Source organism: Dunckerocampus dactyliophorus, chromosome 1 (genome assembly GCF_027744805.1).
Source record: "Dunckerocampus dactyliophorus isolate RoL2022-P2 chromosome 1, RoL_Ddac_1.1, whole genome shotgun sequence".
Classification (NCBI taxonomy): domain Eukaryota; kingdom Metazoa; phylum Chordata; class Actinopteri; order Syngnathiformes; family Syngnathidae; genus Dunckerocampus; species Dunckerocampus dactyliophorus.
Window position 1 is genome coordinate 5,903,960 of NC_072819.1, and position 13,120 is coordinate 5,917,079.

The following is a 13,120-nucleotide window of genomic DNA, read 5'->3' on the forward strand; positions in this document are numbered from 1 at the left end:
TTTTTCTCCTAATATTCTGACTTATCAATTAAAAAAATGACATAAAATAAGTTTTTTTTAAAACTCGTAATATTATGAGAAAAAATGATGTCATTTTAGTACAAAGTTGAAATATGAAACAAAAAATGTATCATAAGATTATTATAAGTTTTTCTTGTTTCATATTTCAACACTATGTTACTAAAATGTCTCCAAAAATGACAATTCTATTTCGTAGAGGAAAAATGGGGAAAAATAATATATTATATAGTTTTTTAGAGATGCAGTCTTTAGAAAATATGAAAGTGGCAAAGTTGCATCCTTTCATTTTTCACTGTGGCCCTTGTTGGGACGCCTTGTTTGCACGCCCCTGTTGTAAGCAGAAGCAGAAGAATGAAATGATTGTTGCGTGTCTTGCCTGGATAGGGAACTCGTCCTTTGGTGGCCAGCTCGGTCAGCAGGATCCCGAATGACCAGACGTCAGATTTGATGGTGAAGCGTCCAAAGTGAGCCGCCTCAGGAGCCGTCCACTTGATGGGGAACTTTGCTCCTGGTGGCAGCCATTAGCGTCAGTGATGGAAGATGGAATCGACAGCGCGGGTGGACCGAGCCTACCTTGCCTGGCCGTGTATTCGTTGTCCTCGATGAGGCGAGCCAGGCCAAAATCAGCCACCTTACACACCAGGTTCTCCCCGACCAGGATGTTGGCAGCCCGCAGGTCTCTGTGCACGTAGTTCATCCGCTCCACGTACGCCATGCCCGAAGCGATCTGGGGAACATCACGTGATGCGCCACTTTCATACATTACCCCTAGCTCCGCCCCCCAAGTGCAAGTTCCCATGACATCACTCACAGCTCCAGTCCAATAAAAAAAACTAAATGAATAAAACTACTTTTACTCATAAACTGATGCTCCTGGCCACCAAATCAAATAAAAAAAGATATTGTAATATATAAAATTAAATACATATAGAACAGGGGTGTCCAAGCTTTTTCCAGCAAGAGCCGCACAGTGAAAAATGAAAGGGTGCAACTATGCCACTTCGATATTTTGTAAAGCAGGATATATAAGGAACCCCGTTTCGCCCACTGAAAGAAAAAATATCCCAATGGTAAATCATAACTGTAAGCTAAAAAGTAAGTCGTAATTATGAGATTAAAAAGTCCAAATTCTGAGATAAAAAGTGAAATTAGAAGATGAAAAGTCGTAATTATGAGGTCAAAAAGTCAAAATGATGAGCCACAAACCGCACATGTGCCGCCTTCTTCATTGGAGCCTTAGTCACATGGCACTCGGCACATGCACAGTTTGCATCCATCATTTCAATTTTTTAACCTCATAATTATGACTTTATCTCATAATTTTGACTTTTTATCTCATGACTATGACTTTTTAATCTTAGAATTTGGATTTATTATCTCATAATTTGGACTTTTTATCTAATAATTTGGACTTTTTATCTCATAACTTTTATGATCTCATAATGTTGACTTTTTATCTCATAATTTTGACTTTTTATCTCATAACTTTTATGATCTCATAATATTGACTTTTTATCTCATAAATTCAACTCTTTATCTCATAATTCTGACATTTATATCATAATTTTTTATCTCATAATGTTGACTTTTTATCTCATAATTTTGACTTTTTATCTCACAATTTCCACTTTTTATCTCATAATTATGACTTTCTTATTTCATAATTTGCTATTTTTATCTCATAATTTTTACTTTTTATATTATAAGTATGACTTACTTATCTCATAATTTTGACTTTTTATCTCACAATTATGACTTTCTTATTTCATAATTTGCTATTTTTATCTCATAATTTTTACTTTTTATATTATAAGTATGACTTACTTATCTCATAATTTTGACTTTTTATCTCACAATTATGACTTTCTTATTTCATAATTTGCTATTTTTATCTCATAATTTTTACTTTTTATATCATAATTATGACTTACTTATCTCATAATTTTGACTTTTTATCTCATAATTATGACTTTCTAATCTCAGAATTATGACTTTCTTATCTCATAATAGTGACGTTTTATCTCATAATTATGACTTTCCTATCTCATAATTATGAGTTTTTATCTCATAAATTTGACTTTTTATTTCCTAATTATGACTTATCATCTGGAGATTTTTTTCTTTGAGTGGTGGAAACTGGCTTCCATATAAATAATTCTAGGAAACGAATATGTACTTTTTTTTAGGGCTGTCAATCGATTAAAATATTTAATTGGGATTAACCACATTTTTTCCACAGTTAACTCATGATTAATCACAGATAGAAATAACTTTTTATGTATAATAAGTAGGGATGTAAATCTCTTTGACCTTATTGATTGCTAATGTGTACATTTGCTCGGTACACAAACTCTCTGAAAAACAAAATCCAGGCTCGTACAGGTGGATGGTGCTCTGTATTCATTTCGTGCTTCAAATTTGATGTTCCTGTCTTTGTTTTACGCAATACATAATAAATAACATAAATTAGATCGCTATCATACATACGCTATGTACGTATGTTTTACTGATGTGTCGATGACTAGCTAATGCGCTGCTAATGCTAGCTTATGCTCGCGCCGCTAATGCTATTTACACCCATTCTCGTCTTCAGTCATAGTCACATTGACACAAGCCCCCAAATAGCTGTCCTTGGCTATGCTTGCCAATAAATAGCATCTTATAACCTAAATTTTAGCTCGCAGTTCAAAGCAAAAAAATCACTCGGGAGGCGGCTCGCATTTAAAAAACACTCATATGCCAAGGTACCGCTGTATAAATGACAATAAAAAATACCGGCAGTGCTCCAGTAACTTCACGCTTCTCTCTGGCAAGTCGAAGTAGTCCGTGATAACTTTTAAAATAAATTCGGATAAAATTCTGCTTCACAATGAAAAGAAGAGCCGACATCGAAGGATCAAAAAGCAGCGCCGCTATGAACGCTTAGCCGCCACAAGCCAGTTATCCCTGTGGTAACTTTTCTGACACCTCGTGCTTGAAACCCAAAAAGTCAGAAGGATCGTGAGGCCCCGCTTTCACGATCTGTACTCATACTGAAAATCAAGATCGAGCGAGCTTTTGCCCTTCTAACTAATAACTAATAACTTTGGTCTTGTCCATCAGCCAGGGCTTTGAATCAAAATTTACCAATCAAAATACCCTTTTCTTTCTCCATTTCTGCTCATTATTTGTTCCCGCTTGTGGTTCCACATCCACCCCTGCATTTCCTCAAACTATGGTGTGGGCCGAGGGTGAAACAGGAAGCACGCACGTTAATCATTGATTTTAGTTTCCCAAAATGTCAACTTTCCCATTAAAGTAATTTTTGTGAATTTTCTTTTCGTAATATTATGACTTTATTCTCCGAATATATTGACTTTATTCCCATAATAGTATAACTTCTTCCCCAACCTAATTTTCTAAAAATGACAACTTTATTTCTTTTTTTGTTTCTCATAATACTACAACTTCTAAAAAAACAAACAAAAAATGTTCTCTTAATATTTTGACTTTATTCTCATAAAATGACAGCTGTCTGTTGTTTTTTTCCCCAACTATTTCTTACTTTCCTATTTCTTCTTGGAAATTTTCTTCTCGTAATTATGACTATATTCCCATAATATTTAGAATTTATTCTCGTAACAATATAACTTTTGCTGCAACCTAACTTTCCAAAAATGAGAATTCTATTTATTGTGTTGTTATTACGACTTTGAAATAATAACCTTTTTTTTTTTAATTTAATATTTTAACTTATGCTACCAAAGTGATGTCATTGTTCCTGATAATATGACATTATTCTCATAAAATGATGACACTTTTTTTCTCTTAATATTTTGACTTTATTCCTGTAAACTGATTTTTCAATTTTTGATGCTGTTTGTAAAAAAAAAAAAAAGTTTTCTTGTTAAAAAATATATCGTTTTAGAATGTGCTGCGGGTCAATAAAAAACAGCTGGGTGCCGCACATGGTCCCCGGGCCGCACTTTGGACACCCCCGACATTACAGAAGAAGGGTGAAATTACAATTAAACGAATGCCATCTGCCACCACATAAAATGAAATACAGTAAATACTAAATACTGTATAATAAAATACAATAAAAATACTATACTGTATAAATATAGAAAAAATACAAATAACATGATAGTCAAGTTACCATTACTAATAATTTAGTGCCACCTACCACCAAACCCAATAAATAAATAAAAATAATAAATACAAAACTATATATTTGTACAAATATAAATATAGAAAAGATGAATAAAATAAAGATGTACACATTACTATGAAAATACTGCCATGAAGCAAGAAATAAAATAAATACAAATATCAAAAAAAAATTGAAAAAAAAATCTGAGGTGTGCATTTCTATTAAATTACTGCCACCAAATAAAATAAAAAAAAAAAATAATAATAATAGATATAAATACAATAAAATAAATATTAAAAGGAATTTCAATGAAAAAATATATTGGCCCTGCCGGGTGGTCTATAATAATAATAATAATACAAATAAACATAAAAATAATTGAATGATACTCTTTGTGCTTACCTGTGACGCCATGTCCACCAGCTGTGGGAGGCGGAGCATCTTCCCCATGTCACCTTTCAGGAAGTCCAGTAAGCTACCTGTGAGCAGGACAGACAACAGCAGTACAAGTTGGTATCACGTTTGTACCATCATGCTTTCTGCATGCGCTGACCTTTCCCCATGTACTCTGTGACGATGTAGATGGGCTCCTCGGACACCACGGCGTAAAGCTGCACCAGCTTCTCGTGCCTCAGCTTCTTCATGACCTGGGCCTCCTGCAGGAAGGCCTCCGGGGACATGGTGCCGGGTTTCAGGGTCTTGATGGCCACACGTGTCGTACCGTTCCATGTTCCTGGTAAAAGAGGCCATAAGGGAACTGAACTAGGGCCAGCCCAGAGCAGTAGAAACACCTCCCTCCCGGCAATCTATCATTTGGAAGAGTAGAGGCCCTGCTTACCCATCCAAACCTCGCCAAAGCATCCCTGTCCAAGCTTGAGGTCCAGACGAAGAGACTCTCTGGGGATCTCCCAGGCATCCTTGGCGAGGCCCTGAGTCTGAGGCTTTAGCACTGGACAGATGTCTGTTAGACTGTGGCACAGTCCATCTGCGTGCTCTGGAGACACAAGGCGCAGGCTGGACGTTATTATGGCAACAACCGAGCTGGGATCATCACAAGGGACTTTTTCAGTTTTATTCTAGTAAATTTTCTTCTGGCAATTGTGACTTTATTTTCATAATATTCTCAGTTTATTGTGGTAACATTGTACCTTTTTCCGCAAACTAATTTTCCAAAAATTACAACATTATTTTGTTTTGTTTGTTCTCACAGTACAACTTTTAAAAAACAACACATTTTTTTCTTTAATATTTCAACTCTATGCCACGAAAATGACAATATTTTTCCTCATAATATTACAAATTTATTCTCGTAAAATTGCGAATTTGTCGTTAGAATACAACTTTTTTTTACTGAATATTTTGACTTTCTCGGAAAATTACAGCTCTTTTTTTTTCCCATTTCCGCTTTTTTTTTTTTTTTTTTTAAATTTTATGACTGTTTCAACTTTCTTCTGGTAATTTTCTTCTTGTAACTATGACTTTATTCTCATAATATTATCAGTTTATTCTCGTAACGTCATACCTCTTCCCGTCAACTAATTTTCCAAAAATGACAACTTAATTTTGTTGGTTTCTCTTAATATTATAAGATTAAAAAAGCAACTTTTTTTCTATTTCAACTTCATGCGACTAAAAATGACATGATTTTTTTCTCATACTATTACGAGTTTATTCTTGTAAAATTGTGACTTTTTTGGACTTTTTTTCTCTAAATGTTTTGACTTTATTCTCTCTCTAAAATTACATAATTTTTTTTCATTTCTGCTGTAGTTTTTTTTTTTAATTTTCCAACAATTTCAATTTTTTTTAACTTCTCTTCTTTTAATTATGACCTAATTCTCATAATATTTTGACTTTATTGTTGTTTTTTTAAAGATGTTTTTTTTTTTATTTCCGCTGTTTTTTAAAATAATTTTCCAACTATTTACATTTTCTTTCAGTAAATCTTCCTCTTGGAATTATGACTTCGGCTGCATTCACACTGCAGGGTATGATTCCCAATTTGGATTTTTTTTTTGTCAAAATCAAATTTTTTATGTGATTGTTCATATTACCAAAAAAATGCTAGTTGCCAATGTGAACGCAAAGCATCCGGGAAGTGACGTGCGTGTGCAAAAGCACAACGTCACATGCGTTTCCGTGTGTTTACGCAAGTAAAGGTTGCTGCACTGTGTGTTCTCTCCTCGGTGCGTCTGTGGCAATTTCAAGGATTTTGTGCAACGGGAGTCAATATTTTCTTAACTAAATGATCCTGCGCAGCAGATTAAGAAGAAAGAGGGCAAGAATTTGGGCTATGGCAGTTTGTGGAGAACTTGCTGCAACGTTTTGGATGACATGAAGAGCTTTTGCCGACATCGGCGAGTAGCTTTATCCAAGTCTCGGTAAGCACGGCAATATACACCTTTCAATGACGTATAGGTCGGATATATATTGCAGTAGCATTGCATACATGTCGGATTTATAGCCACATACGAATGAGGCCTGAGTCGCATTTGACAAAATCAGAATTGTGCTTTTCACACCAACATGAAAAAAATCAGACACAGGTCACATGTTAGCAAAAAATAAATAAAATCTGAATTGACCTGCAGTGTGAATATAACCTTTATTTTCATAATATGCTGAGTTTATTCTCGTAGCATCGTAAAAGCTTATTATTAGAAAAAAAAAAAAAAAAAGGATTGGTACCGGATCAGATCGGCAAGACTATAAAAAATCGGATCGGATCGGAAGCCAAAAAATGTGGATTGGGAAATCCCTAATTGCGATTTTTTTTTTAAATGACAGCTTTTTTCTTTAATATTGCAACTTTATTGACACTATTTTTCCTCATAATATTATGAGTTTACTTTCATAAAATTGAAACTTTTTATTTGTTAGAATACGAGTATATATATATATATATATATATATATATACAGTATATTTTTTTTTTGTTAATTTCTTTTAATTTTCTTGTTAAATTATATTTTTAGAATGCACTGCATACAAAAAAAAACCCCAACAGCCGTGGACCGCGAATGGCGCCCGGGCTGCACTTTGGACGCCCCTGGCGTACAATGCAGTTGTTGTCTTTGATCTTGTCCAATCAGGGCGTTGCCACAGCGGGCCCAGATGCAACCCTCTCATTTATTTTATTATTTCCTGTGGTTGCTTAAAAGTTGCTCTCACAGCCATTTTGAGGTTAGATAAGTTTAAAAATCAATAGGGTTCTTGCTTTGACCCTGGACATCATTGAAATCTTGTCTGTCTTTTGGAGCAAACGGTGCCATCTCTTTGAATGTGCGAGCGACTCACTGCGGTAGTGATTGACGAGCTGCTGCAGGGTGCTGAACTGCGTGCGCGATGTGATGTAGAAGCCGCCGCTGTCCAGCTTGCGGATCTTGTAGTGCTTCACGTTGAGGCCCTTGGTGTTGTCGTAGTCCAGCACTGACAAGCAGTAGGCGCCTGCACAAAGACACAAACAGGAAATGCAACAAAACTATCATCAAAAATCATCAAAATGTGCTCATGATGGATTGCAGCGGGTAGTTTATCTTGACAGAAAAATACCTTGTTTTGGTTTTTGTACAATACTGCGCATAACAAACTAATTAGTTTGCTCTAAATTATATCACCACCTGTAAAGTATGAATGTGTTCCATTTGGCAGGCAATGTGGTGATGACAACACCAGAGGGCGATCTCAGCAACCTCACCCCCACCCCTTTGCCCGCCCCAGGGATGCCTTCCCTGTCTTCTCATGTTTGATGTGGGCGATACGGCCGTGGTTGTACAGGCCCCATCTCCACGCTGACCTAATTCTGTTTGGCTTACCCAGCCACTCTGCTCCTTCTCACACAGTCCCTGAACTGTCCCTGTTTCTCATTTCAGGCAGCTAATGTCCCCAAATAGGACACACACACACGTCCATAAACAGCTGGATCCAAAAGGGGAATGCGGCCTATCAGAAGCATCTCCAAGTGTGTCCCGCAGGCCTCTCGAACGATCGTTTCCCATCTGCACGAGTGCACTCCCTCGTGAGGCCGAGAAAGTACCGCTGTGGTTCTGCTAGAACCAACCAGCTTTCTTCTTGTTGGAACACGTTTGGAGCGACGTAACACGGAATGCAGGTGGATCCGTTGCTTTCACACAGAAATGCACACTGACATCTTGACCACAGGACTTTAAATTGGATGCACTTTAGAGCAGGGGTTCTCAACTGGTCTCAACCTGGGACCCACATTCAATGGTTGTTTAGTCGCGACCCATTTTTATTTATGTCATTTTTATTTTATTTTTTACACTTTTATTGAAGTCATTTTAATTTGTATTTACTTTAATTATTTTTTACACTTTTATTTGAGTCATTTTAATTTGTATTTACTTTTAATATTTTTTTCTACTTTTATTTAATTCATTTATTTTTAAATATTTTTACACTTTTAAGTCATTTTTATTTTTATTTATTTTAGTTTTTTACACTTTTATTTAAATATCTTTAAAAAATATTTTTTCATGCTTCCATTTGTGTATTTATTTAACTTATTTATACATTTATTTACATCAAACCAAGAAAACATGTTTAAAAAAAAATCCCAACAAGTACTGTCACAATTGGAAGAGCCGCTCCCTTGAGCGGTGGTCACGTCACGGTCTTGAGGTGCACGAGTGCCACTGACACCGGGGGAGCTACAGTTTATTGGGGAGAAACCTGAATCCCGACATGCACTTTGACATTCTGAAGAGCCGCAACATTGGAATTCATCTTTTTCCCCTCAATGAACCGCAGCTCTCCTAGTGACGACAGCACTCGTGCATCCCTAGACCATGACACTACCACCACTAACAGAGGCAATCTTCAGAATGCCACAGCACATGTTGGAATTCATCTTTACTCCCCGCTGCTCCCTCCGTGACGGCAGTACTTGTGCAGCCCAAGACCGTGACGCCACCACTACCAAGGGAGCAATCCTCAGAATGTTACAAAATATGATGGAATTGACCTTTTTTCCCCTCAATGAACAGCAGGTCCCCTGGTGACGGCAGCACTCGTGCAGCCCAAGACCGTGACATTACTACTATCAAGGGAGCTGATCTTTAGAAGGTCATAATATTTGTTGGAATTCATCTTTCCTGTCAATGAGCCACAGCTCCAGTGACGGCAGCACTCAAGCAGCCGAAGACCGTGATGCCACCATTACCGAGGGAGACGATTTTCAGAATGTCACATAACATGTTGAAATTGACCTTTTCTCCCGTCAAAGAACTGTAGCTCCTCTGGTGACGGCAGCACTCGTGCAGCCCAAGACCTTGATACCACCATTACCAAGGGAGCCAATTTTCAGAATGTTACAAAATACTGTATGTTGGAATTGACCTTTTTTCCCCTCAATGAACCGCAGGTACCCTGGTGATGGCAGTGACAGCAGCACTCGTGCAGCCCAAGACCGTGAAACCACCACTATCAAGGCAGCCGATCTTTAAAAGGTCATAATATTCGTTGCAATTCATCTTTCCTGTCAATGAGCAGCAGCGCCCCTGGTGACGGCAGGACTCATGCAGCCCAGACCGTGACGCCACCACTACTAAGGGAGCCAACGTTCCGAATGTTACAAAACATGTTGGAATTGACCTTTTCTCTCCTCAAAGAACCGTAGCTCTTCTGGTGACGGCAGCACACGTGCATCCCAAGACCGTGACACCAAGGCAGACGATTTTCCGCATGTCACAGTACATGCTGGAATTCATGCAGCTGTCATATACATTCATATAATGCTAAACAAGCTGTACGCTGACTACTCTATTGTCTATAGTACTGTCTCCTGACAAGCTAGAACAAAAATCTTGCTGAAATGTGAGCTACTGTGCGTTTGTGCTGCCTTACCTTTGGTGGTCTCGCTCTCCCTCACCAGGAAGGTTCCTCTTCTGTTCTCCAGATTGAGCAGCAGCCTCTCGGAGTCACGGCGTGTGATCTTGCCAAAGTACCACCTCGATAGAAGACAGAAGACACATGAAGAAGCAGGAGGAGGTGAAGGTGGAGTTGCTGGAAGTTGTTGCTCATGACGACACGCAACCCCCACCCCCCCACCCCAAAAACACACACACACACACACACACACACACGTCACCATGACAACAGCATCTTACCTGGAATCTGCAGTCAGTCTGAGATGACTGCAGAAAAAGGAAGGAAAAGGTGAGACGAGGAGGTGTTGACGGAAGGAATTAGTTCAGCATCGCAAGACTAACATTGCACAAAAAGGCAAAGGAGACAAAAGTATCGGGACACATGCCCCCTACAAGAAGTGAAAGAAAAAGGTGGACGTGTTCCCGACTTACTTAAGCGCATGCGAGACAGACACATGCATAAAGAGAAAGATGTCCTACTCTTCCGCTTGGATGGAGTCGGACGGAGCCACGTAATTGCTGGGAATATATCCGCTCTCTCCGGTGGTCAGGGAGCGCGCCAGCCACCAGTCGCCCTCCCTGCAACGACAACACGCACAGTCACTCGAAAAAAACGCCACCAGGAGCAGGGGGCGGGGCGTGGATTATGTTGAAAGGATCAATGCAAACCCAAAAATCATATTTTGACTAGAGATGGGCATGAACATACATTTTTAAGCATGAGGAATTTGAATGTGAATTCATTTTAACACCAGCAACCAGCAGATATTATTAGCTCACTCCTTGCTCATTTCTTCACAATTTTGCTGTTGTTTTAATTTATTTTCCAAATAGTTCAACTTCCTTCTTAAATAATCTTCATAACTTTTCTTGTTATAATATTCTCATAATATGATCATTTTTTCCCCAACCTATTTTTCCTAAAATAGCATCTTTATTTTGCCTCTCATAATATTACGACTTAAAAAAAATACCATATTTTTTGTTATTTCTAGTAAAATTGCAATTTTTCTCTCATTAGAATACGACCTCTCTTAATATTTTGATTTTATTCTCGGAAAATTACAACTGTTTTTTCCACTTCTGCTGTGTCTTTTTTTGTCCAACTATTTCAACCTTCAAGTAAATTTGTAATATTTATTTTATTTATTCTCATAACGTTACAACTTTTTCCTCAACCTAATTTTTCAAAAATTACAACTTTGTTTTGTTTGTTTCTCATAATGTTATGACTTAAAAAAAACTTTTCTCTAACACATCAACTCTAACTAAAATGACATTTTTTTCTCATAATATTACAATGTATTGCCACTTTTTTCTCGTAAATGTTCTACTCATAATGTTATGACTTTATTCTCGTAACAATCTAACTTTTTCCCCAACCTAATTGTCCAAAAATTACAACTTAGTTTTTTTTTAAATATATTTTAGCTTTATGCTATTGAAATTACGTGATTTTGGCTCATATTTAAACGTTTTTGTCATAAAATTACAACTTTTTAAAAGAACTTTTTTTTTTTAAATATATTTTGCCTTTATTTTTGTAAAATTATTGCCAAGTTTAAATATTATGACTTTTTTCCCCCCAACCTAATTTTCCAAAAATTGAAACTTTATTGTTTCTCATAATATTGCGACTTTACAAAAAGTGGTATTTTTTCCTTTAATATTTCAACTCTATGCTACTAAAATGACATTATTTTTCCTCATAATATTACAAGTTTATTCGCATCAAACCTAATATTTTGACTTTATTCTCGCAAAATTACGGCTGTTTTTTTCCAATTCTGCTGCCTCCCCCAAAGTATTTCAAGTTTCTTCTAGTAAATTTTCTCCTCATAATAATGACTTTATTCCCATAGTATTTTTACTTTATTCTCGTAACGTGATAACTTTTTCTGCAAACTAATTTTCCAAATATTGCAGTTATTCATAGTAATTTTGTTTCTCATAATGTTATGCCTTTTTCTTTTTAAATGAGGTATTTTTTCCGTAGTATTTTGACTCTGCTACTAAAATGAGATTATTTTTCCTACCAGTTTGTCATAAAACTGCAACTTTTTCCTCGTTAGAATACAAAATTAAATTACAGCTGTTTGTTTGATTTTTTTCCCCAACTATTTGAACTTTCCTCTTGTAAATTTTCTTCTCGTAATTATGACTTTATTCTCATAACATTATAACTTTTTCTCCAACCTATTTTCCCCCAAATTACAACTTTACTTGTTGTTTTACAGAATTGTTTTCATAATACAGTATGTCTTGTATACTCGCCCTAAGTCAGCTGGGATAGGCTCCAGCATACCACCGCGACCCTAGTGAGGATAAGCGGCATACAAAAGGGATGGATGGATGTCTTTTATATTCTTCTTGGATGAGTAGCATACAACTCTGCAGAATCAAGATAAGTTGATGTCTTCCCGTTTATTTAGCAGCGCTCTTCACGACTTAATATTTAAACGACATGCAACTAAAATAGTGTTATTTTTCCTCATAATATATAAATTACTGCTGAGTTTTCATTTTTGCTGTTGTTTTTGTTCAGTTCTATATTTTTAGAATGTGCTGCGGGCCAATAACAAAAGCTGCTCAATAATGAGCTTTTGCATGTTGATATGCTTTTATTTCATGCCTTTTACTGTCATACTTGTTATTTGTGTGCAGGTGTTTAGCTCTGAGCCGCAGTTCCTGCTGCTTGTCTATCGTGTCCAGTTTTGTTATTCTGTTGAAATGAGCCAATTCATGTTTCACTGTAAGGTAGAATTGTTGCTGGACAAATACATGTTTTCCACAACGTCAATAATAAACAACCCAATCATGCCCATCCCTTTTTGAGGACTTGAGGAGGCAATGGGACAAAAGACATGCATGAGTGTGGGTATGACAATGAGGAGGGCTTGTGCTTGCATGTTCAACATCATGCAAGTGCAATGCAACTTTAATCATCTCATCTCAGAGGCCCTAGACCACATCAAGATCCTTGGTAGAGGTGGGCGGATCCATCCAAATGTCCACATTATCCACTAGCGTGATGAGATGGATCATTTTCAGCTCTGTTTGATGTTGGTTTTCAGAAATA

The 13,120-nt window shown here is 36.8% G+C and overlaps 1 protein-coding gene across 4 annotated transcripts in view; it reads right to left on the bottom strand.

Moving 5' to 3' along the window:
* Positions 1-13,120, bottom strand: part of src (v-src avian sarcoma (Schmidt-Ruppin A-2) viral oncogene homolog) — a 45,731-nt gene that overhangs the window by 5,949 nt on the left and 26,662 nt on the right. For 2 of the 4 annotated variants that reach the window (XM_054767862.1, XM_054767853.1), the window contains 9 exons: positions 10,522-10,620; positions 10,282-10,308; positions 10,019-10,122; positions 7,451-7,600; positions 4,992-5,147; positions 4,707-4,886; positions 4,556-4,632; positions 595-748; positions 398-529 (listed from right to left, as the gene is read on the bottom strand). In XM_054767862.1, coding sequence (XP_054623837.1) covers positions 398-529; positions 595-748; positions 4,556-4,632; positions 4,707-4,886; positions 4,992-5,147; positions 7,451-7,600; positions 10,019-10,122; positions 10,282-10,308; positions 10,522-10,620 — 1,079 coding nt within the window. The remainder of the gene's footprint in view (positions 1-397; positions 530-594; positions 749-4,555; positions 4,633-4,706; positions 4,887-4,991; positions 5,148-7,450; positions 7,601-10,018; positions 10,123-10,281; positions 10,309-10,521; positions 10,621-13,120) is intronic. The other 2 variants (XM_054767879.1, XM_054767871.1) reach the window with 1 other exon arrangement.